Raw genomic sequence first — 25,257 nt, 5'->3', positions numbered from 1 at the left:
TCATTACTGAACACGTTCTTATTGGCTGAGACGAATTTGCATGAACGTACATCCTCTACCATTTGGTTTTGGCAACATTGGCTAGAGTTTCTCCCCGTGCTTCCTCTGGTGTCTTTTTTCCCTTGGCGGATATATTGTCCTGTCATAATTTGAATTTTCGGCAACGGAGGTCGCCTGCCTAGAAAAAAATCTTGAAAAGTAATCCACCATTCCCATTTTGGCTCATTGCCGATGTAACTGTCGGTCACTCGAATTTGTTAATTTACTCTCCTCTCTCTTTCTCTCTCTTCATTATCTTTCTATCTCTCCTCTCTCTCTCTCTCTCTCTCATTTTTTTTGTCTGCAAAAGGCTTCCTGTACATGAGCTGTATGGCCACTTCAATACCTCACCTGTCAGTTTTTCTTTTCGAAAAAGCAATTTTAAAGAAATGAAATTTGATCAGAGGGGCTTGTTAATTACTAAACATTGAACATTCAAAATGAGTTTACATTTATTGGAATGAAAAATTCTGCAAACTAAATCAAATCACAATTAAAAACATCTATTTTTCCAACGCTTTCTGCGTTTTGATATTTCAATTGAACAGACTCCAGTCTTTTTTTCCCGAAAGCGAAGGAATGCTTATTAAATCACAAATTTTGAGAAAAACAGCGGTTAAAAATGATAGGTTTTGTTTGATTACATAACAGAACACAACTCTATCTTAGAATTGTCTTAAGTTATGCTCAAAGTTCTATAAGCATAACCAGACTTATACTGTTGACTTCGCGACAGAGCTAGTACTCTGGCCAAACGTAAATGATCCTTGAGAGGGGTCTCTAGATCGAGCCGATTTCTCCTGATTTTGGTAGGTGCTGTTTGGAAACCTGCTCGTAGTTCCAGTCCTGGTCGGTTCCTGCATCTGAATTGGCCTGCCTCTTCGCATCTGTTCTCGGTTTTCTCTCGGTTCACGAATACATCGGCGGCAGAACAGTCGGCGAATGGCCGAGCGGATCCGAGGAGAAAGAATGATAATTACAAGTGGGTTCAGAGCCGAATCGAGACATCGGAAAGCGATTGAGTTCGAGACCACTAGGAACCCGAACAGTTCGCTTCCGAACAGGTTCATTGTGCCGCGAGGACTCGTTGAATATATATAGAGTCGGGAAAAGTGAAAGGGGAAGGTGAAAATTGCGAACAGCATGACGTTCAGTGCGAGCATGGACACGACGTTCATTCGGCTTTTAGCCGAGTGAAGCTGACTGGTTTGATTGGTTTGTCGTGACACTGGTTGCGAAGACTGTAGTTTGCAGTTGCTTCTGTGATGAGATGTAGTGTGCACTTGTAGCCGGTTCGGATTTGCTCGGTCAGTTTCGTCCCTGTCAGAGTTGAGAGAATCGTTGATCGTGCTGCTCTTCTCAGCTTTTGATGAAGTTTTCACACTGTGTGCACCTGAGAACAAATCCAGTTTTATTGCATGTGGGCAGACTTAGAGCTAATTTAAACTGATCAGAAAAAAAACAATAAGTCGGAACAATAACCACCCAATTTGAGAAAAAAATCTTCAATATTTTTGTCCGTTTAATTTAAGTGGACACTATGTACGGCTTCATGAAAGAATTTTACTCTTTGCCGCCCATAAAATCCCCATTTGGTGTTATATTACGCCATCCAGTTTTGTCAAAAAAAATACCCTGGCTGGTTCAAACTATTATTTTGCGCATTGAGTACTTATGATTTTTTGATTCGATGGGTCTAAAATTGTTGTTGAAAAATATTTTCTGAAAACGCCCTTTTCATCGAACATTATAGATCCGCCCCCTGCATGTATCGTGCGTCATAAAAGTAAGGGTGAAGAATCAGCGAACCGGAAATCATAATGGCCTGCTGTCGGATGCTGTTTCGCAGCTGGCGTATCACGACCGAGTACACGACTGTCATACCAGCCAATGGGACTGCGTAGAACAGCAGGGTCTCTGCAATGTATATCTCAATGTGTTTGTCCGGATTGTAGCAGTTCGTGGATCCATTGTACTCCAGTTCGACGAGAGTAACCGAAAACAGCAATCGGCCCGAAAGAATTGCTGGCAGAACCCACGCTAGGACAGCCGCCACAATGAGTTTTCGCCTGCTCAGCACCGATGAGGCGGAAAGGGGTCGAGTTATGGCGATGTATCTGACAACAAAAAGAAAACTAACTCACATGTCACAAACAGGTAGACTCACAAATTGACTGATCCATTTTGCAGCCATGTGTAACTGCCAGCACTGAAACTAGCAGAATATGCTGAGCCCAATGAGGAGCACAGAGAGAACTGTAAAGCTCGCTAAAAATAACTATCGGATTTTCAACTCTTTGTTTTTCGGTCTGCAAACAGTCAACATTGAGCCAACTTCTCAGAAAAACCCAAGCTGCTTGTTCAAATCATTTTGCACGGATATGTGGTGAGATATTTGATTGAACAGCTTTTAGAAAATCATAATAAAAAATTAGCAGGTTCTTTTCAGAGTGTCACAACGTTTCGACCACGTAATAAATTTAGTATAGAATAAACTTACACACTCAAAATAAGACAAAAATATGGTACAGCTGTTATTCTTGTCTTCGCCGAATTATTCAAACTTGTTTCACAAGTTTTTTTGAATCATCGTCATCCATATAAATTTTTAATTCACCTCAAGAAATATTTGCCAATTTTTTGTCAAGCAGAAAAGTTTGAGTAAAAGTTGCCACTACAAAATCATTTTGAGCTACAATAAACGGTGTTACAAGAGGCACAGTGCGTGGTCGGATTTTTTTCATACTATATATGAACGATTTCAAGCCAAACATTCGAAAAATATATTCGAACCATTGAGTTTGCAAATGATAAATCTGGAATTTGTGCGAAGAAAACTCGTCTATTTTAAAAGTTAACTTTCAAATAAGACTGCTCGTAGCAAGGTAAAACCCTAGTTGTTCTGACTACCTTTTGAGTGGTCTCGGATAATTTGGTAGATTAAATATTGGCAAAGCTATGAAATTTAGGCTGATAATATCAAAAATTAAGTGATTCAATTTGAGTCGAGTATGGAGTTATTAGTGGTGTGCACAGTCTGCTGGCAACATGCAGCTCAAAATATCGATCTTCCGAGGAAACAGAGTTTTATAAAAGTGGCCTGAACAAAAAACCACCCCGAGCATATATAAGTCGGAACTATGCAGGATAAAAGCTGTCGTCCAAAATTGTATTTCTGGTATAAACTTATGCAACCAAATTCGACGAATTCTCGGGCTTTTTTCTGAGCCTTCAATTTCTTCTACTGTAAGTAATGCTGTTTATTTTTTTTTCTCTACCACTTTGCAAGTTTCTGCAAACCCCATGTTTTATTTTTTTTTAGTTTGCGCCCTTAGATGTTAAAAGGTAGTCTGAACCTTCAGGGCTTTCGCCTGGTATTTGCAGTCTTTTTAAATTTTCTAGCAGATTGTTATCGCGGTAAAATAATTACGTAAATTACCCCCATTGATTAGTATTTCCGTTTTAAACTGATGCTATTTTGAAATTCAGCTGAACATAGCCAAAGGTCTTCAGAGAAACTTACGGCATCTGAGCATATGTTGAGCATATTTTTCTCAAAACATATTTTCAACAGAACATATTTTTAACAAAATGCAAAGCTAGAGCGGAAAAAAACGAGTAAAAAAAATCATAATAAATTATTGTATTAGCACGATAACAAGATACAGGAAAATTGCATAAATTGGCGACTAATCTGAACGCTAAGACTACATTTTGTCGTACGAAAAATTTTTCAACAACACATTTTTCCGCCTCTTTGGGAAAGTTTTGACAAAAAATCAAACTTTTTTGCGGCATGCTTTCCCCTTTCAGATCTATCATGTTTTAACCCATAGACAACTTAGGGTGAGTTGGCAGGAATTTGATGTCATAAAACAAAATTACAGGAAAACTCTATTGATAGAGTCATGATAGAGTCAAATTCCTAAGGTCAGGGGGAAATCCGACAACCCTTAATTTCGCCTCTGGTTTCTCGGGTGTTTCAAACTTCGTGCTCAAACACATTGGGAAAAAAAAGTTGGAACTGACCTATTTTTTTTCCAGATTATCTGGTTTTTTTAAAAGTTTTTATTGCTATGCCAGAGAGAAATTATTGGTTTTTCACAGAGAAATCTGAGAAATCAGTTTGCCATTACTGATTCAGGATCTGATCTGAGGCATGTTATTCGCGGTCAGGGGGAAAAAATTGATGAAACAGACTTGAAAATCTGAGTCCTATAAAAGCTTCGAACCTTTTTTGAATCAAGGTTTACTTTCAGAATTCGCGCTGAATCATCTTCTGAATGCTAAAAATCTTAAATCCCTAAGGGTTCGAACGAACACTCAATCAGTAGCTCTCCAATCATGCACGTTTTTTCTTCGCCAATGTCGCTGAAAATTATCTCAAAATAGATTTTAACATTAGTAAAAGCTCACCATAATAAAGCATCTTTGTGCGTACAATAGCCTGAACTGCATAAATATTTCTTGATATTTTTGATGATTATCTTCTCTTTAATTAGTGGAAAATCAAAAAGTTATCGATAATTCACTGCTCTATTTTTCTGTGAACTGTGCTGCATTTCAAAATACTATGTGTTATTGCTAAATCTGCAAGATCAACGCGGGAAAAAAACAGGTATTCATACTGTTTCACGCAATGACTTTGTGTACGCACAAATAGCCTGAATCTCTAGTTTTGGATATATAAATGCAGGGGCGGATCTAAGACTTTCTCGAGGGGGGGGGGGGGGGGGGGGGGGTTTCAAAAAAAAATTCGAAAATTTTGACGACCTTTTTTTTTAGGTCGACCAAATTGATTTTTCGAGCACTGTTGGCACTGTTTTGCCCCTATTTTGGCAAAAGTTTCTGCGCCGCAGGCAAATTTTTGAAAAAACAGTCAAAAAAGCTGTTTTTGGGCACTTTTTGAAAAATGTTGACAAAAATATCGAGTTTTTTTGGCGCGCGCTCCCCCTCAAAGTTAGTATATATTGGCGCCGAAGGCGCTTTTAGAAAAATTTTAGGGTCGGTCGGCCAAAAATCGATTTCTGAAAAACTATCAAAGGGGGGACCCTTTGGGTCGGCAAGGGGTCGAATCTCTGAGGGAGGAAAGCGTCCGCCCCCCCGCCCCCCCCCCCTAAATCCGCCCCTGTATAAATGCTTTTCGTTGAGCTGTAGCCTAAGGAATTTCAACTTCATAGTATGCCTAGCTCGGCTTCCACCAGAAAAAAAATGAGAAATTTTTTCTGGAAACCAATTGGCTGAAAGAATCTGTTACTGATTCAATTTTTATTAACACAAGAAAAACGATCAAATTTAGTGATAATTTGCAGCTTTTAAACAAGTGTAACACTTGAGCTATTAGTTGCCACCGCTGTATTTTCTCATGTAACCTTTTTTTAAGTTTTCTCGGATTTTTTTGTTCCGACTTTCGATACGAAAGTAACGGAAAATTTGTGCTCGGGGTGAGTTTTTTTTTCTTCAGTCAAATTTCGACTTTTTAACTAGCCATTTTGACGGATATTTTTTTCATCATTAAAAGGTATTGTTGTCCTGAGCTTAAACTTGAAAAGATAGTTCACCTGTGATCAGTTTTTGTAAAGCTATGGGGGTTTAAATATCGCCATTTTGGCCAATTTGGGACAATTAGCGCGCGATATATTTCGCGCTATTAACGCTTACGCGGAGATTTAATCCGTCTTAGAAATCGTTCCAAATTGGTCGAAGGAAGCTCATTTGTTACAAGGAGCGAAATTTATTCTTTTGTAGTTTATATGGCGTGTGAGGGGATGATTTTCAAAGAAAAGATTTCAAATTTAAAAAAAAATTCATTTTTTTTATTACATTTAATTTGTTAATGATCTTTATGTTATTACTGCTCCATAAACCTTAAAAGGCAGACGGAACATTCAGGGTTTTGCCCTGATACGAGCAGTCTTGTTTTAATTGGTAATGAATTTTTTATCTAAGGCTACTGCATGTTATTTTTCAGTTAGCTATAACAGCCTAACTCCTGTAGTTTTCTCCAGTTTAACTTACTCCTTCGATCCAGAAAAAGAAACCAGAATAATTCGATTCGATTTTTTTTTGTTTCTTTTGGGTCTCGATATTAGGTTAAACACATAAGAGATTCGATGGAACTGTTTGTGCCGAGCGCGTCTATTTAGCACAATTTCCATATTTTAATCTCCTTTTGTTGCCATGTATCTTGAACATAGATGTCAAAATTGAACAATTCACTTTTTTCCAGGAAATGAACATACTAGGAACTACCTTATAAATCGATTATATCAAAAAAGGGGCAAAAATTATAATTGTTTGACATTTAATATATATATATATATAAATATATATGATATTTATGTAAGTACTGCTCCATAAACCTTAAAAAGCATTCGGAACATTCAGGGCTTCGCCCTGATATGAGCAGTCTTGTTTTGTATTGTGTATATTCATGTCTACGATTTATAAAAATTTGTCGGTTTATTGAGGTAATTTTTCTATAATGTAGCTCCTTGTGTTCCACTTTCTGCTAAAAAAAACTGATGGAATGATTCAACTTTGGCATCTATGTCTGTAATATTTAGCAACACTGGGAAAATAAAATATGGCAATAGTACTAAATCGAGTACTAAAGCTGATTTTTTTACGAATGAATTCCAATAAATTGTCAATTGTTTTCAGATTTTTGAATAAGGAAGTTATAATGACATCAAACAACTTTTTTATCCTTGTTGTGCAAAATCAATTTCTACTCAAAAATTGTAAATACCGGCAGGTCTACTCTTTACAGATTCGGCTAATATAATTTTTGCCTGGTTAAATCCTGCACCATAGTTTCATGGATAGAAATCTATATGAAATCAATTTAAAATCTTTTATTGTTCCGATTTTCGATACGAGAAAGTAACGGAATATTTGTGCTCGGGGTTGGTTTTTATTCTTCAGACAAATTTCGACTTTTTAACCAGCCATTCTTGACAAAACTTCTCTATATCATTCAAAAGGTATTGTTGTCCTGAGCTTAAATTCAAAATAATTTTCTAAAAAGAAAAAGTTCACAACTTAACAAAATATGTATCATAAACGTTACAAAAAAAATAGTTTTATGATGGTTTTTTTCAAGCGCAATATTGGAATATGAACTTCAAAATTGGTATACAGCTAATTTATTGTTCCGACTTTTTATTACGAAATTAACGAAATAATTGTGCTCGTGGTGGTTTTTTTTTCTTCAGACAAATTTCGACTTTTTAACTAGCCATTTTTGACGGAATTTTTTTTTAAATCATTCGAAAGCCATTGTTGTCCTTAACTTAAATTTGAAAAAATATTTTACCTATGATCATTTTTTGTGAAGTTATGAAGGTTTGAAAGTTGCCATTTTGGCCATTTTGACCAATTTGGGACAATTAGCGCGCGATATATTTCGCGCTATTAACGCTTAAGCGGAGATTTAATCCGTCTTAGAAATCGTTCCAAATTGGTTGAAGGAAACTTATTTGCCAAAATTGTTTTGTTACAAGGAGCGAAATTTATTCTTTTGTAGTTTATATGGCGTCTGAGGGGATGATTTTCAAAAAAAAGGATTTCAAATTTAAAAAAAAATTTCATTTTTTTTATTACATTTAATTTGTTAATGATCTTTATGTTATTACTGCTCCATAAACCTTAAAAGGCAGACGGAACATTCAGGGTTTTGCCCTGATACGAGCAGTCTTGTTTTAATTGGTAATGAATTGTTTATCTAAGGCTACTGCATGTTAATTTTCAGTTAGCTATAACAGCCTAACTCCAGTAGTTTTCTCCAGTTTAACTTACTCCTTCGATCTAGAAAAAGAAACCAGAATAATTCGATTCGATTTTTTTTTGTTTATTTTGGGTCTCGATATTAGGTTAAACACATAAGAGATTCGATGGAACTGCTTGTGCCGAGCGCGTCTATTTAGCACAATTTCCATATTTTAATCTCCTTTTGTTGCCATGTATCTTGAACATAGATGTCAAAATTGAACAATTCACTTTTTTCAAGGAAATGAACATAGTATGAACTACCTTATAAATCGATTATCTCAAAAAAGGGGCAATAATTATAATTGTTCGACATGAAATCAAAAATAAAACAAAAATAATTTCAAAAACATTAATCATTGATAAACTTCAAGATGGAGCTCGCATAAGATGGAGCGTTGTAAACCATGATGACAGCCAAGCATCAGATAGGAAAAAATTACATGCAAAAATAATTTGCGATTTACAGACGCAAAACTACTCGTCCGAAAATGAAACAAAGTTCAAAACAGCGAAACCTAATGTCTACCTCGGATTGAGAAATTTAACAGAGCCCTCAACTTACGAGTAATCAAACGTCCATTTGCGCGCCCAAGTTAAAAAAAACCGTGGAGTGGTGTCATATCGTCGCTACATCGCTGGTCCAAGACAACCCTATATTTTTACACGTTTACTGATTAGATAAAGCTGGATGCTGCAAACCAAGATCTCTGTGTTTGAAAAAAAAACCAACCAGGGGAAAAAGCCAACTAAATCGCAAAAAAAAAAATTGATTGAGAAAACGAAAAAAAATATATTTAAACAAAGAACAGATTCAAACTGATCAGAAAATATTTTTAAAAAGCCTGGTTCAGGTGAAAATTTTTATGAAGTAGATATGTAAAATAGTTTAGAGATTTTTTTCATGATTATCATGATGGAAATTTCATGAAACTTTTGAAAAAATGACGGCAGAAAATTTGTGCTTGGATATTTTTTTTTTCGATTTCTCAACTAACAATTTTTGACATAAGTTTTTAATTATTCAAAAAATAGAGTTGTCTTGAGCTCAATATCAAAAAGATAATTCACTTGTGATCATTTTTTGTAGAACTATGGATGTTTAGAGATTGCCAGTTTAGCCAATTTGGGACAATTAACGCGCGATAGGTTTCGAGTTATCAACGCGTAAGCGGAGAATCTATCCGTGTTTAAAATCCTTCCAAGTTGGATTGAGGCGTTTTTTGTCTATTTAATACTTTGCTGATTGCAAGATATATCACTTTGTAGTTTAAATAGCGGTTGGGGATGATGAGCGAAAGTTTGAACCTAGTTTCATTTTCGGACAAGTATTTTTGCGTCTGTACATCGAAAATCATTTTTGCGTGTATGCTTTTTCCTATCTAATGCTCCATTGTCCTCATGGTTTACGGCTCTCATCGGTTGATTTTTTTAACCTGGTCAGTTATTGTTCCGACTTTCGATGCGAAAGTAACGGAATATTTGTGCTCGGGGTGGTTTTTTTTTCTTCAGACAAATTTCGACTTTTTAACTAGCCATTTTTGACGGAATTTTTTTTTATATCATTCGAAAGGTATTGTTGTTCTGAGCTCAAATTTGAAAAAATATTTCACCTGTGATTATTTTTTGTAAAGTTACGGGGGTTTAAAGATTGCAATTTTGGCCAATTTAGGACAATTAACGCGCGATATATTTCGCGCTATTAACGCGTAAGCGGAGTTTTAATCCGTCTTAGAAATCGTTCCAAATTGGTTAAAAGAAGCTTATTTGCCATAATTGGTTTGTTACAAGGAGCGAAATCTATCCTTTCGTACTTTATATGGCGTGTGGGGGGATGATTTTCATAAAAAATTTCAAATTTGAGAAAAATTTCTTTTTCATTTTTTTTACTTCATTGAATTTTTTAATGTTATTACTGCTCCATAAACCTTAAAAGGCAGTCGGAACATTCAGGGCTTCGCCCTGTTACGAGCAGTCTTGTTTTCATTTAAATTACTCCACAGAAATTAAAAACCCACAGAAATTTAAATTACTCCACAGAAAGTGAGAATTACTCCACAGAAATTAAAACACAACAGAAATTTAAATTACTTCATAGAAAATAAAAATAAAGGCTTGGTCCTAATACGAGTAATTTGTTCATAGTTGGAACTCATTTTCCTTTTAATCTGGTAAATTTTGCGTTGTTTTGAGCAGCAACTTTTGTTTAATCAAAATTGAAGGTTCTTGGATCTTATCAGAAATGTTGTTTTTTGAAACTTCGAAAAAAGTGGCTTAAATTAGACACTCTAAATAAGGGTAGAAATGGGTAGAGTAGCATGACAACGCTTACGAACCTTAGAACATAGAGTAGAACTCTGAAAAAGCCAAAAATTGTGACTGCCCGATTGAGAAGATACTTTTTAAATCTGTTTGTTTGAGATTTGTAGCGGGATATCTGGATCAAACAATACTTTAGAAGCTGAATAAGGTTTTCTTTTTTCATATTTGCCCAAAATTTTGCAAACAAAACGGACAAAAAACTTACAAGTATTTGGTTTATTTTGTCAGTTCTTGAAAATCAATTGACCAATGGTAAAGGAACTGAAATGTTAAGTTTGCCACATCGGCTGTACTTTAAAGGCGTAAGCGACTAATAGACTTCGAAACTCTAATAGGCTTCGAAACTCGTCCTCTCGTTGACCCGAGTTTCGGAGTAGCCAGTCGAAAAGCAATGTTCATTAGACTAAGACCACGCTTGCATGACGCGCTTCTTTTGGACAACTAGCAAACAACCACTGCAACAACAACATCAACAACAACAACAACAACAACAACAACAACAACAACAACAACAACAGCAGCAGCAGCAGCAATGTGATTCCAATTTATAATTTAATTAGCGAATGATTACGTAACCACTCTGTCAGGCTACTTACATATGACTTTCACTGTTTCATTCTTTCCGGCGGAGAGAATGCTCTCTTCACTTTTACTGTTTTAACTTTAGACTACTTTACTTTTATCCTTTTAAGCTTGTAATTGTATAAAATAGATTTTGCTGCAATAAAGTAACATTTTATCATGGCGCAGTCAAATAACGAATCTAATCTGAGAGGAATACCTCCATTTTGGCAGAAGTATACGGTGGACCCACCAATCCCTTGGGAGGATTGGAGCGATCTCTTTCATTTAGCAATCATCGCAAATGAAAACTTAGACATCAAAAATCTACTGAATCCTTCGGAAAGACACCATCCTTAGCCACCAACATTGGAAAATCCGACGGAAAACGAACCGGAAAGCCTAATAAAAGCTAGGATAGAAAGAAACATCCAAAAACAAAGACGATACGACGATGAGGAAACGGCATCTATTAAATATGAAACTAAGAAATTTAACGCAATGAGAATAGAAGAAGCCGACAAGAAACTACGTTCGATCCTGTACTTAGCATTCAGGAACAGCACGAAGGAAAGTGACACACTCAATCGGAAAAGCAAACACTGACTCAATTAGCTTCCAACTTCGCAAGCTTTTGCTACGAAATCAATAATGGCTTTTCTTTTCAAAGACAAAATCATATAAATTTCAAAGTTTGCAAACCCTCAATTAATTGCAATTAATTGGCGGATTTGTCAATTGTCAAAAATTGGAAAAACAAAGAGTCAAATAATTGCATCCAAATAATTGCAATTAATTGGTCACCAATTGACTTTTACCAAGCTCTGATTAGCCCTAGGAAACGAGGGAAAACGAGTTTTCGGTAAATGTTCACAAAGGTAAAATTACTACAAGTTTCCAAAACAAAACTTAATCTATTAAAAAACGAAGGACAAATTCAGAAGTTAGAAAATTGCGACGAAATCTGTTTTATCAGCCCAATTATTATTACTTGTAAACAAGACAAATCGATCAAGTTGGCTTTAGACTCAAAATTTTCTAACAAACAGATATACAAGAATAAATACCAGATGCCGAATATCCATGAACCTGTAGATAATGTGGCGGCACAAATTTCGAATGACTCCGTTGGAAAAAGATGGTTTACAAACTTGGATTTGAAAAATGCATATAGCCAATTCGCCTAAGACAAATTTAGCAGTAACCAGTGTAACTTTAGTATCGTGGGCGGCGATATTATTGGTACGCACCAGTTCTTAACTGGCTTTTATGACCTAGGAGATATGCCAAACGAATTTCAAAGAGTTATGGATTCAACCGCTAGTACGACCCATTTTACAATTTGTTATTTAGATGACATTTTAATTGCATCCAAAGGAAGCTTTTTAGACCACAAACAAAACATTGTGTTTAAAATCTTATCAACGTTAGACGACTACATTTTTGTTTTTAAAAAGTCAAAATGCAAATTTTTCCAAAAAGAAATCGAACGGCTGAGATTTAAAAACTCAAATACTGGAATTTCCCCATTATTCGACAAAACGAAAGCAATAAAGGACTTATTCATTTTAAACAATTTGATGGAGTTATGAAAATTTTTCGGTTCCATTAACCAATACATTAAATTCGTGCCAAATTTAGCATCCCTAGGAAGTCTGCTTTGCACTTTGCTAAATAAGAAATCTATTTTTCATTGGAATCTTGATCATGAAAAAGTGTTCGAGAAAATCAAACAAGAGACTATCAATCTTACAGAAAATACACATTTTGACATAAAACTTAAAACCAGAATAAAAACTGAGGCTTCACATAACGGATTAGAAGCTTCCTCAGAACAACGCCACGGGAATGATTGGAAAACAATTTGATTTTGCATCTCGGTTCTTAAACCCTCATGAGACGAAATATTCAACTAACGAATTAGAATTTTTGGGAAAAGTCTGGGCTTTAGAACATTATAAAAACTACCATTATGGATCAGACTTCGAAGTAATTACAGATCATAAAGGCTGTATTTTCTGCCCTATCAACAAACCACAGGAATAAAACTTACCACCGCAGACTAACAAGATGGGTTGATCGGTTACTACCATTTAATTTTACAATTAAACACCTTGCTGGAAAAAACATGGGATTGACCGATTTAATTTCAAAAATTCCTTCTTGAAAAGCGCTAACCCCATCACATTATGACGAAGAATTTGTAGTCGCAAAAATAGTTAAAATCAAGAAATCATTTAATCCTTCGGAAAAACAAAGAAAGAAATGCTCTGCTGTTGGTTCAAATGTGGAAATTTCCGATTATGCAAAATTACATAATTACTTTTTAGCTTCAGTAAAAACCTGAATAACTCGACTTTTCCAATTTGCTCATCAAATCAAATCGAAGTGAATTTTGTACTTCGAAATGTATTCCCTCGGATTATTCAAACATTAATTCTTTAATCATTTCTATTTCTAATTCTGCATACTTATATTTTTTAATTCTTAATTGTAGCATAATTAATTCTGCTTTAGATAGAAAAATTGTAAATACTGTTAATATGGAAAATAAAAATTGTAATTAATCCGTCCACTTCCAGTATTCAATTATCCCTAGATTACCTATTGTTATCGGACCATGCGAATCTTGTAAACAAATATCGTGAAAATTTGAAGTTGCCCGATTGTCTTTTGAATTTAAATACTTTCTTTAACGTCAAACTAGTAGCTCTCCTAACTGAAGATGATCCCATGTTGAGCCCAATCGTAAAATCCCACGAAAATTCACCATACTTCAAGCACTTTGCAAGAGATTTACATGAATCCGACTGATTACGTCATATGGACGGTAAATCAGTTATACCTTTTATGCTGAGAAACGCAATGATGAAAACTCTCCATGAAACGCATCCCGGTAAATTTGGAAGGAAGTACTTAGCCCAATACATCTGGTGGCTCCATATTAACAGTCAAATTGATTTTCATGGCATAAATTGCTCAGAATGTACAAAGACGGATAAGAATTTATGAAGTATAGTTCCTAATTCTCAAATTGGTGAACTTCCCCCTTGCTGGAAACTAACGAAGAACTCAATCTAGGCCTCGCCGGTCCTTTGGAATCACACTGTGGACTAAATAAATATATCCTACTTTGCATCGATCGATTTTCAAAATTTCCTTTGGCAAAAATTACTTCTTCTACATCGTCAAAACAGTTATCAAATTTCTTCAAGATTACATATTTCTTCACGGCATATCTTACTCAATTAGAGTAGATCACGCATCTTGTTTCATAAGCCAGGTTTTCAAACAATGCGTATCAAACATAATCAAACTAATATTTTGTACAGCAGTAGATCATCGGTCCAACGGATTAGTTGAGAAACCTGTACTGTAAAAAGTAAACTGTTTGCTATGGCCGAAGAAACCCAAAAAAGTGCATTACAAGACGCTGTATCAAAAATTATCTGGAACCTTCGATCTTCTTACCAATCAAAAATCAAATGTTTTCCTTTCGAAGTACATTTAAATAGAAAACCAAATACTATTTGGAAACAACTGGCTTCTGGTAAATCATTTAATGAAATTTTAGACAAAGGAAAATCAATACTTTTTAGGGAAAGAGCAAAGGACTGGAATGCGGACGACAGAGTCGAAGATGGGTACAAAGATATGCTGATCCCAAAGAAGAGCTTGACTCCTGCAGAGAAAGGACACGATACAGACTACGCGTCCACGTCAAAACCATCCTCCTCTAGAGCACCTCTTCAAAGACCATTCAAAGGTAAAATCCTTCCAAAAACGAATGAGAGCATGGAGCAATGGAAATCCGTTTAATAAGGAGCTACACAAAAAAGTCATAAAAACCTCTGGTACGACCGTAGAATAATCCGACGGAAAAATCATCAAAAAATCAGATATTGCCATTCCTTAATCAAACTCTTCAAAAATCCGATGTTTTAAAGGCAACATATCATTCCCTTATTTTTCTAACCATAATGTTGAAGTAGGTCAGAAACGCGAGAAACTCTGAAGAGAAAAAGAAACCCGAAAACAGCAACCGAGGACTAGAAATAAGGTAGAATTGGGAACCTCAGATAACCTTACCAGGACACGAGTATCGAGACTTTCTACAAAACCGTCTCAAAGACAACATCCTCGATCTAAGAAGTCAACAGTTATTCCAGGTTACCTTGCTTCGGACGACTCTATGATTATTCCCTCGGATACTTCCGGTATTAACGATTGGGACTGGTTTTCCGTGTAGAGACGTAGTTGAGAACCGAATTATTTCCGATTCCATTAACAATTCAAAGCACGACGATAATACTAATAACTCTCGCGAAACAAATAATAACAATAACGTTGAGATTTTAGAAGATAACCTTCACGATGAGCTGCTAACAACACAGTGCCCAATCAGCATCATTCCGGCAGAGTCTACTAATGAAACACAGTGCCCAATCACCATCATTCCTGCAGAGTCTACCCTTGCCACACAAGAAATGGACACGAAAAACAACTCACCTACACCACTAGAGGAAGACTCTCAACCGGACTTCCCAAATGCGAGATAGTGGACTTATCTGACGAGGCCTTGCCTACATTCAAGTCTCCACCTAAACCCGATAACAATCCACCTGCACGCCGGTCTAATAGAAATCCAGGTCCGCCAAAATTCTAGGGCAATAGATACTTCATAGATGTTGTAGATGAACCTCAAGCAATTTCTGGCTCGGCTTCGAACCCTATCGTCCTGGACTACAACGTCAGGGAACATTTGACCCCAACTAATCAAGAAACTCCCATTGAATTAGTGACTATTGAATCAGACCCTTCTTCATCAGATCTACACTCATCCTCATCGACGGTTGAAGCCCTAAGAATTGCGATGGACAATTTTGACGATAACACGGAGCTCGATACTGAACTGTTTAATACTGAACTAAAAAATTCTGTAAACTGTTACAGAAACTGTTAATGCTAATCTAAGTCAAGTACATTTTTGCCTTTCCGGTGCTATACTTTCTTGTTATTTACTTCTTACTATAATCTTTGGATCTTTGGATTGTTAACTGCTTAGTTCATCATTAACATTCCCTCGGACTAGCTCAAACATATATATTAATGTTTGGTTAATTGTAAAATTTAATGTAATTCTTCTAATTTAATGTAATAACTCCGAGTCACCTACATACATTCTGACTCAATTACCTTCTAAGTAATTTAACTTCATAACATTCTGATTTCTAATCCGATTACTTATTTCGACATCAGTCGGATGTTGGCTACTTATTTTTATTCCAGCAGTTAATTTACATATCATTAATGGTCTCAGTTAAATAGACTCGTTAAAATTTTTTTAAAATCAAGTACCCATATGATGCTTAAAATTTAATTTTGTTCGCCGAAGGGAGAGAAAAAGTGCAATTTTATGTCAGATAAGTAGATAACTGTAGAACTTAAGTTTTTCCTGCTTGGAGGAATGAAGTGATTCCAATTTATATTTTAATTAGCGAATGATTACGTAACCACTCTGTCAGGTCACGTACATGTGACCTTCAATGTTTCATTCTTTCCGGCGGAGAGAATGCTCTCTTCACTTTTACTGTTTTAATTTTAGACTAAATCGCTTTTATCCTTTTACGCTTTTAATTGTATAAATTAAATTTAGCTGCAATAAAATAATATTTTATCAACCGCAATAACATCAACAACAGCAGCAACCCGAATTTGAAACAAGGAAATCTGTGATCGGGATGATTTTTTGTCCTCCATAAAAACTTTAAAATTCGAATAAGCAACTTTTGACGGATTGTTTTTGAGCTCATAAGTATTGTTGCTTTCCTACAACACGTAAGGGCGAGTAAATCCGGTTCCAGAAATGGTCCACAAATTATCCTGATGTATGCTAATTAGTCCAAATATTGTGTTGGAAATTGTCTGATGTTCATATATATCGTTTTATAATTTACATTAAATCTGGAAAAATTTTAATTTAAAAATTCTATTTTTCAATTTTATTATTAGACTTTTTTACCAAAACTTTTTGCAGAAGTTTTTACAGGACAGGACATACGGAGCATTCATGTCTTTGCACTGATACGAGCATTTTTTTTGTTCCGATTTTCGAAGAAAGTAAGGAATATATATGCTCGGGGTGGTTTGTTTTATTCAGACCAATTCCAAAATATTTCCAAGATCGATCAAAATTTTTGTGCTCCCAGAAGGTGAGTGTACACCACTAGACTATCTTGACGTAACTACTGCTGTGAAATACTCACTAATAGACTGACGTGAGTAAAAGCGCGCTGTGATACTGAAAGATCAATTGAACGATCAATTTACGCGTGTCGAAAATTCCTGCACCACAAAATTGTTCCCTATTCAATTGAAGTAGGCTAATTTGCCGTAATACTTCCATACACTACTTTTAATATTCAGCTCAAAATTAATAATTTGTCAAAATTTCATTAAGCAAAAACTATATTCGAGACCAGTTTATGGACATTCGGAACATTCAGGGCATTGCCCTGATTCGAGCAGTCTTGTTCATTACATGCACTGATCAAAATTCTGGCTTTGGCAGATAAGTATATACTATCAACTACATAATGAATTTTGAGCAAATATGGAGAATGAGAGTTTTTGTAGGAACAGGGGCGGATCTAGGATTTTCTCGAGGGAGAGCGGATTTTCAAAATATTGTGAAAATTTCGACGACTTTGTTTTAGGCCGACCAAATTGATTTTTCGAGCTGTCCCAAAGCACTAAAAAGCCTTGCTTTGGCCAAATTTTCTGTGCCGCAGGCAAAAATTTCCAAAAACTGGCCAAAAAGGCGTTTTTAAGCAATTTTTGGAAAATTTTAACCTCCCCTTCAAAATTTGTACATATTGGCGCCAAAGGCACCTTTAGAAAAATTTTAGGGTCCATCATCAAAAATGGATATTTCGAAATAGTACAAAGGGGGACCCTTTGGTTAGGCAGGGGGTCGAACCCCTGAGGAGGGGGCATCCGCCCCCTCCCCCAAATCCGCCTCTAGGATACTGTTAACAATCCCTCCCCCCTTTTGCAATGGGGGGTGGGGGAGATTTGTAACAAGGTACCAAATTCGTATATGCTTAACTGATCAATTCTCTCTTTATAAGGGGGGATTCGTTGCAAGGTACCATAGGGGGAAGTAGTTAACAAGATCCCGCCACTGTGTAGGAAGCAAAAAATATAATTCTGAACACCATTCTTTTCATTAAATTGACTCCTGCGTTTCAACTGATTTGAAAACAGCTAATTATTGGTGCTACGCAGTTTTTAAATGGTTATATTGACGTTTTCTATAAACCTTTTTGTAGTCAATAAAAAGAGAACGAAAACTGACGTGTTTGCTGCTTCAGCAACACAATTGAAGCTGCTATAATTTAAGTAAGCAGGAAAAACAATTACAGAAAATGTTTGAACAGGAAAAAGATTTACGGGAGCCTAATTGTTTAGAAGTTAGTTAGACAGATTTTAATTGGACTGAACTTTAAAGACAGTTTTTAACAAGTAGCTGTCAGCTGAGCGCAGAGCCCTCCTACAAGTCAAAATATGGAAAAAAAATGCTTTCTTTCTGAAATTTTGAGACTGAAATTGATTTCATAAGTCCTTGGAAGACATAATATAGCGATCAACATATCTATCAAAATATGCATAAAAAGCCGAAGTTTTCGTTTTATGTAAAAGACAAACTTCACTGAATTGTGATTGATTGCCTAAAAATTCGAAAGCGCTTTTTTCAATAGTAGCTCACCAAATGCGTCTCTCGATTTGGAACCGGTTGAAGTTTGCCTTTTAATTTCGATTGCCATCGCTGACTCATTTTTGAAAATTTCAGCAAAAAATCTGCAATGAAGCAGCGTTGAAGTGGTACTGATCAGAGCCCGATTATTCCATGCCAAGCTATGCATAATCGCCTTTCTTTACGCTGAATTTCCGGTTAAGCCCCGATCTTGTTTTTTCCCGACTTTCGATACGAAAGTAACGGAATATTTGTGCTCGGGGTGGGCTTTTTTTTCTTCAGACAAATTTCGACTTTTTAACTAGCCATTTTTGACGGATATTTTTTTCATCATTAAAAGGTATTGTTGTTCTGAGCTTAAATTTGAAAAAATACTTACCCTGTGATCCTTTTTCGTGAAGTTATGTGGGTTTAAAAACTAGCATTCTGGCCAATTTGGGACAATTAAGCCGCGATAAAGTTCGCGCTTTTAACGCGTAAGCGGAGATTTAATCCGTCTTAGAAATCGTTCCAAATTGGTTGAAGGAAGCTTATTTTCCACAATTGATTTGTTAGTACAAGCGAAATTTATCATTTTGTGCTTTATATGGCGTGTGGGTTGATGATTTTTATTTTAAAAAAATCTCAATTCTTTTTTACAAAATTGTTTTCATTTTAGTTTTTTTTTTTCACATTCAATTTTTTATGATATTATTACTGCTTCATAGACCTTTAAAGGCAGTCGGAACATTCAGGACTTCGCTCTGATACGAGCAGTCTTTTTGTTCCGACTTTCGAAACGAAAGTAACGGAACATTTGTGCTCGGGGTGGGTTTTTTTTTCTTCAGACAAATTTCGGCTTTTTAACTAGCCACTTTTGACGGAAATTTTTTTTATATCATTTGAAAGGTATTGTTGTCATGAGCCTAAATTTGAAAAGATTTTTCACCTGTGATCAATTTTTGTAAAGTTATTAGGGTTTAAAGACTGCCATTTTGGCCATTTTGACCAATTTGGAACAATTAACGCGCGATACAGTTCGCGCTATTAACGCGTAAGCGGAGATTTAATCCGTCTGAGAAATCATTCTAAATTGGTTGAACGACGCTTTTTTGCCATAATTGATTTGTTACTAGGAGCAAAATCTATCACTTATAACTTAATATGGCAAGTGGGGGGAATATTTTCAAAAAAAAATTCAAATTTTAGAAAAAAAGTTTCATTTTATTTAATTTCAATTAATTTTTCTAATGTTATTACTGCTGCTCAAAGAACCTTGCGCCCTGATATGAGCAGTCTTGTTGTTCCGACTTTCGATACGAAAGTAACGGAATATTTGTGCTCGGGGTGGATTTTTTTTTCTTCAGACAAATTTCGACTTTTTAACTAGCCATTTTTGACGGAGTTTTTTTACATCATTCGAAAAGCATTGTTGTCCTGAGCTCAAATTTGAAAAGATATTTCACCTGTGATCATTTTTTGTAAAGTTATGGGAGTTTAAATATTGCCATTTTGGTCAATTTGAGACAATTAACGCGCGATATATTTTGCGCTATTAACGCGTAAGCGGAGAGTTAATCCGTCTTAGAAATCGTTCCAAATTGATTTAACGAAGCTTATTTGCCATAATTGATTTGTTACAAATAGCGAAATCTATCCTTTTGTACTTTATATGGCGTGTGGGGGGATGATTTTTATAAAAAAAAAAACATTTCAAATTTTTGAAAAAAAAATTTCATTTTGTTTTATTACTTTTAATTTTTTAATGATATTACTGCTCCATAAACCTTAATGGGCAGTCGGAACATTCAGGGCTTCGCCCTGATACGAGCAGTTTTGTTTCTTTAAAAATTTGTATATCTAAATATTGGTGCAGCGCTTGTAGACCTTTTTAATTATTCGCAGCTTCCAATTAAATTTTTGGTAGGTTAACAAAAGTTCTTTTATTAGCTCTCGCAAAACATTGGAAAGTTCCAATTCGCGGACAAATTTTTGAAAAATTGTGGCGCACTTTTGCTCATTGTTGACAATCAAGTCGCATTTTCTTGCAGCGTCTATTCTCAAGTTCAAAATATTGTGACGTCGCAGGTGAAGATGAATTGTTAAAGTGTTATGGTTGGCCGACCAAAACTGGATTGATTAAAATAGGACCATAAGGGGAGGGTCGGACAGATGAAGGTCCTGTGGGATTTCATTGAGAAATATTCCTCTCCGATGGCCAAAATATATATAAAGTAAAGTTCCCATTAGAGAAAAGATAGACAATTTGAATAAACCAGTTTCTCCCAAAAGACGCACTGATTTAATAATGAAGGACAAAGCGCCCTTAGGGCTTGGTTATATGGCTTGGTTATAATAATAATCAGCATAGGTCGTTTTCTAAAACTAACAATTGTTTAAAAAAAAACACATTAAGAGATGTTCGAAGTTTGGCTGAAAGATTATGTTAACAATTTTGTTTCTTTAACTCAAAAAAGCGACACAGCTGTATTGCTTTTAAGCAAGATTTCTTCTTGAGCCATTAGTTGCAACCGCCTCGTTCTATTATTTAACCTTTGTTTTGTGTTTTGTTGGATTTTTTTATTTGGGAATGAACTTTTTACTTAGGGCTACTGCATGTTTTTTTAATTTAGCTATAACTACTTCAACTTTATTTCATTCAGTTGAACCCTCGATCTAGAAAAAAACAAAAAAAAACTGGGATCGGCTAAACGCATTAGAGACTCGATCAAGACTTTTGTGTGCATCAATTTTTTTTAGCAGAAAGTGGAACACAAGGAGCTACATTATAGGAAAATTACCTCAATAAAACGACAAAGTTTTATAAATGGTAGACATGAATATACACAAAACAAAACAAGACTGCTCGTATCAGGGCGAAGCCCTTATTGTTCCGACCGCCTTTTAATGTTTATGGGGCAGTAATAACATTTAAGAAATTGAACGAAATAAAACAAAATGAAATTTTTTTTTCTGAAATTTGAATTTTTTTATGAAAATCATCCCCCCACACGCCATAATAAGTACAAAAGGATAAATTTCGCTCCTTGTAACAAATCAATTATGGCAAATAAGCTTCGTTAAATCAATTTGGAACGATTTCTAAGACGGATTAACTCTCCGCTTACGCGTTAATAGCGCAAAATATATCGCGCGTTAATTGTCTCAAATTGACCAAAATGGCAACCTTTAAACCACCATAACTTTACGAAAAATGATCACAGGTGAAATATCTTTTCAAATTGAGCTCAAGACAACAATTTATTTCGAATGATATAAAAAATTCCGTCAAAAATGGCTAGTTAAAAAGTCGAAATTTGTCTGAAGAAAAAAAAATCCACCCCGAGCACAAATATTCCGTTAGAAGCATTTAACTGAAGCATTTAACTTAGCGTCGAGTTGATCTTTTGATCATAGTAAACTAAACTACTTGAATTAACAATTAAACTATAGTGACCTGGCTGTATATGACGAAACACATTATTGTTCCGACTTTCGATACGAAAGTAACGGAATATTTGTGCTCGGGGTGGGTTTTTTTTTCTTCAGACAAATTTCGAACTTTTAACTAGCCATTTTTGACAGAATTTTTTTATGTCATTCAAAAAGTATTGTTGTCATGAGCTTTAATTTGAAAACATGTTTCTCCTGTGATCTTTTATCGTAAAACTATGGGGGTTTAAATATTGCCATTTTGGCCAATTTGGGACAATTAACGCGCAATATAATTCGCGCTATTAACGCGTAAGCGAGATTTAATCGGTCTTATAAAACGTTCCAAATTGGTTGAACGAAGCTTATTTGCCGTAATTGATTTGTTACATGGAACGAAATCTATCTTTTTGTACTTTATTTGGCGTGTGGGTGGATGATTTTCATAAAAAAAATTTCAAATTACTGTTGAGTTTTTTCAATTTTAATTGTGTTTTCACTTTAATTTGATAACTCTTACAGCCAATCTTTTGTCGGTTTAAAATTGATGAAACAACGCACAATGTGTCTAGCTGAGTTTTGATGAAAACAGTTCTGCCTTGCTTCCAAAACTGACAATTCTTCAGGAGCTGAGAGCTGACTAATCAGCAGAAATGTCAGTTTTCGCTAGAGCCGAGTCTCTGTTTTCTGTTGTTTTCTGTTCAGCTATTTGGATGAAACAAAGGAGAAAGTTCTATTTATTGAGAACACTGAATACCATACCTGTAACCAACTTCAAGAATTCATTATCGATTTTTTTTTCTGATTCTCATTATAATTGAGAAAAACCTATTTTAACCAATTAATGCAATTAATAGTTGATAATAATCTCTCTCTCTCTCTCTCTCTCTCTCTCTCTCTCTCTCTCCTTCTCCTCTCTCTCTCTCTCTCTCTCTCTCTTTCTCTCCTCCTCCTCTCTCTCTCTCTCTCTCTCTCTTTGAAAACAATTTATAATCAATTAAAAACATTTCAATAGAAAAAATTGATTAATAAAACAATTTTTTTCGTTGAAATTTTTTTTGATTGCAATAGATTAGTTTCATTACAATTATTATTTTATTTGTTATGCACAAGAAACTCATTTTAACCAATTAAATTCTTTTTTGTTTGTTCATTTATTTTTCAATCTTCCGTCTGAATAACTTATATTTTATGCTTATCATAGGCATAGCAGTTTCCGAGTTTCAACAATTTTAGTGGTTGGTTTATGCCAACAGTTTTTTTAGATACTGTTTATACTCAACCAGAGTCAAGTTAACATCCTTCTCATAAATAGACCAAGTTATGAGTTTTCTCCGCAATTTTATAATTTTTGTTTAAGTATTGGTCAGCGTAACGTTTAAAAAGGCTCGAGCCTGTTTGGCTGAAAAATCCCGCGTAGCACCAATCTAGCATCTCCCTCTAATCGCTCTGGTATGTTAACTTGTTCCCACAATCTAAATCAGAGGCAAATACTTGAGCTCAAAATTAGTGAAAGATGAAAAACCAAAGTTATTCAAGCATCATAATTTCGTTGACCAAAGATCATTTCAGCAATTGCCAAACTTTCGCCCGAAAACTTAATCACGCAAAATTGCCAAAAACTCTCAAAAGGAACTCAGAACTTTCAGTTATTTTTTTTTGGAGGGCAGAATTGAGTTTCAGCTTCGGCACTATTGAACGCCCCTGTCTGATGTACATGCTGTTTTTTTTTCATTTTTGCTATTGCTGCCCGTATCGAGAAAATCCTTTAATTCTGACCTGGAAAACCTATATCTAAAAAAATTTTCTGGCCAGAAATTGTTTGTGAAATACTAAAATACAGCAGTGATTTTCATAAAGTTCTTTGTTTCCCATATTATTTCTGATCAGAAATTAGCTAAATAGAAACCATAAAAAAAGTCTCCAGCTGGGTCTCGAACTTGCGACCTGCCATTTTATAGGCGGTGATTGTGCTAACCTGATGCTGTCGGGTAGTTTTAGCAATCTAATGCAAAACAACACTTGATCTAAGAAGAGTTAATTTGCATTGTATTGCTACGGCTTTTTTTTGTAAACTCGAAGCATGTTTATCTTGTTGCTGTTGGGCAATGGACTTATTTTTGGTTATTTCTTTCCAGAAATTGTTTATTTCTGACTTGAGAAAGAAATAGATCATTTCTGTACAAAAAGTACGAACATAATTGGCTAGGTAATCTATAAAAACATTGCTATCAAGAAAACAGCCTTTATTGGTTACGGCTGATTTTTGTTCCGAATTTCGGTACGAAAGTAACGGAATATTTGTGCTCGTGGTGGGTTTTTTTTCTTCAGACAAATTTCGACTTTTAAACTAGCCATTTTTGACGGAATTTTTTAATGTCATTCGAGAGGTATTGTTGCCCTGAGCTCAAATTTGAAAAGATATTTCACCTGTGATCGTTTTTTCATAAAGTTACGGGGTTTAAAGATTGTCATTTTGGCCAACTTGGGACAATTAACGCGCGATATATTTCGCGATATTAACGCGTAAGCGGAGAGTTAATCCGTCGTATAAATCGTTCCAAATTGGTTGAACGAAGCTTATTTGCCATAATTGATTTGTAACAAGGAGCGAAATCTGTCTTTTTATACTTTATATGACATGTGGGGGGATGATTTTCATAAAAAGTTTCAAACTGCTGTTATTACTGCTGCTCCATAAACCTTAAAAGGCAGTCGAAAAATTCAGGGCTTCGCCCTGATACGGGCAGTCTTGTTCTGTTTTGCTAGCGGTGTAAGGCTCTGCTACGCTTACGTGAAATTTAGATTTTCAGCTACAGAAAGATTGTTAAATTAAAGACAGACAGACAAGGGTTATAATTAACGACATTTCTACTTTTAAAAAAACAAAGAATCAAAATTGCTGCACAATTTTGCTGTCAACTTTGCGCGCGCCAATTTTGAATAGATTTGTCTGTAAAAGATTTTCTAAAAGTTTTCTTGTATAACTATAATTTCAAAAATACCTCGAAGCCCCAGATATACTTCTACCTAATTTTCTAGAAATATATATATTTTTTCAATATTCTTCAGAAAGTTCTTCAATTGATAAGAAGATGAAGTACAATTAGTTCACAAATGCAATATACGTTACCAAAAAAGTTTTAAAAATTGAACTGCTAGAATAAACAGAGTTCAAAATCTTTAACACAAAAATTGAACAGGAACATTTTGAAAAACCAAAATGCTGACCGTTCGATGGCGATCTCCATCATGATGACGATGCTGGTCTGGGGAGTGAACTCTGCCACGAACTCCCTCAGTTTGCAGAGGATGAGTCCAAGGTGCCAGGCATTGACCAGTCTCTCGTAGTACTGGACCAGTGCCACGAACAGACTCACACAAATGTCCGCCACACA

General features: G+C 35.3%; 1 protein-coding gene across 1 annotated transcript; it reads right to left on the bottom strand.

The window, feature by feature from the left end:
* Positions 1-594: 594 nt before the first annotated feature.
* On the bottom strand, positions 595-25,251 carry LOC134840295 (beta-3 adrenergic receptor-like). Its single transcript, XM_063856047.1, has 3 exons — positions 25,091-25,251; positions 1,849-2,156; positions 595-1,432 (listed from the first exon to the last, which is right to left on the bottom strand). The coding sequence occupies exons 1-3, from the start codon at positions 25,111-25,113 to the stop codon at positions 753-755; spliced, it is 1,011 nt and encodes a 336-aa protein (XP_063712117.1). The 5' UTR covers positions 25,114-25,251; the 3' UTR covers positions 595-752.
* Positions 25,252-25,257: the final 6 nt, after the last annotated feature.

Source organism: Symsagittifera roscoffensis, chromosome 2, assembly GCF_963678635.1.
Source record: "Symsagittifera roscoffensis chromosome 2, txSymRosc1.1, whole genome shotgun sequence".
NCBI classification, from domain to species: domain Eukaryota; kingdom Metazoa; phylum Xenacoelomorpha; order Acoela; family Convolutidae; genus Symsagittifera; species Symsagittifera roscoffensis.
This window is presented reverse-complemented; position numbering and strand designations above follow the sequence as displayed.

Bases quoted from the DNA above. Each gene is read 5' to 3' on its own strand.
- LOC134840295 (XM_063856047.1), bottom strand. From the start codon at position 25,113: ATGATGGAGATCGCCATCGAACG. The intron at 2,157-25,090 runs GTCAGCATTTTG...TTTTGTTGTCAG, and splicing joins ATGGAGATCGCCATCGAACG to ATACATCGCCATAACTCGAC. The intron at 1,433-1,848 runs GTTCGCTGATTC...ATTTGTTCTCAG, and splicing joins GCAGGCCATTATGATTTCCG to GTGCACACAGTGTGAAAACT.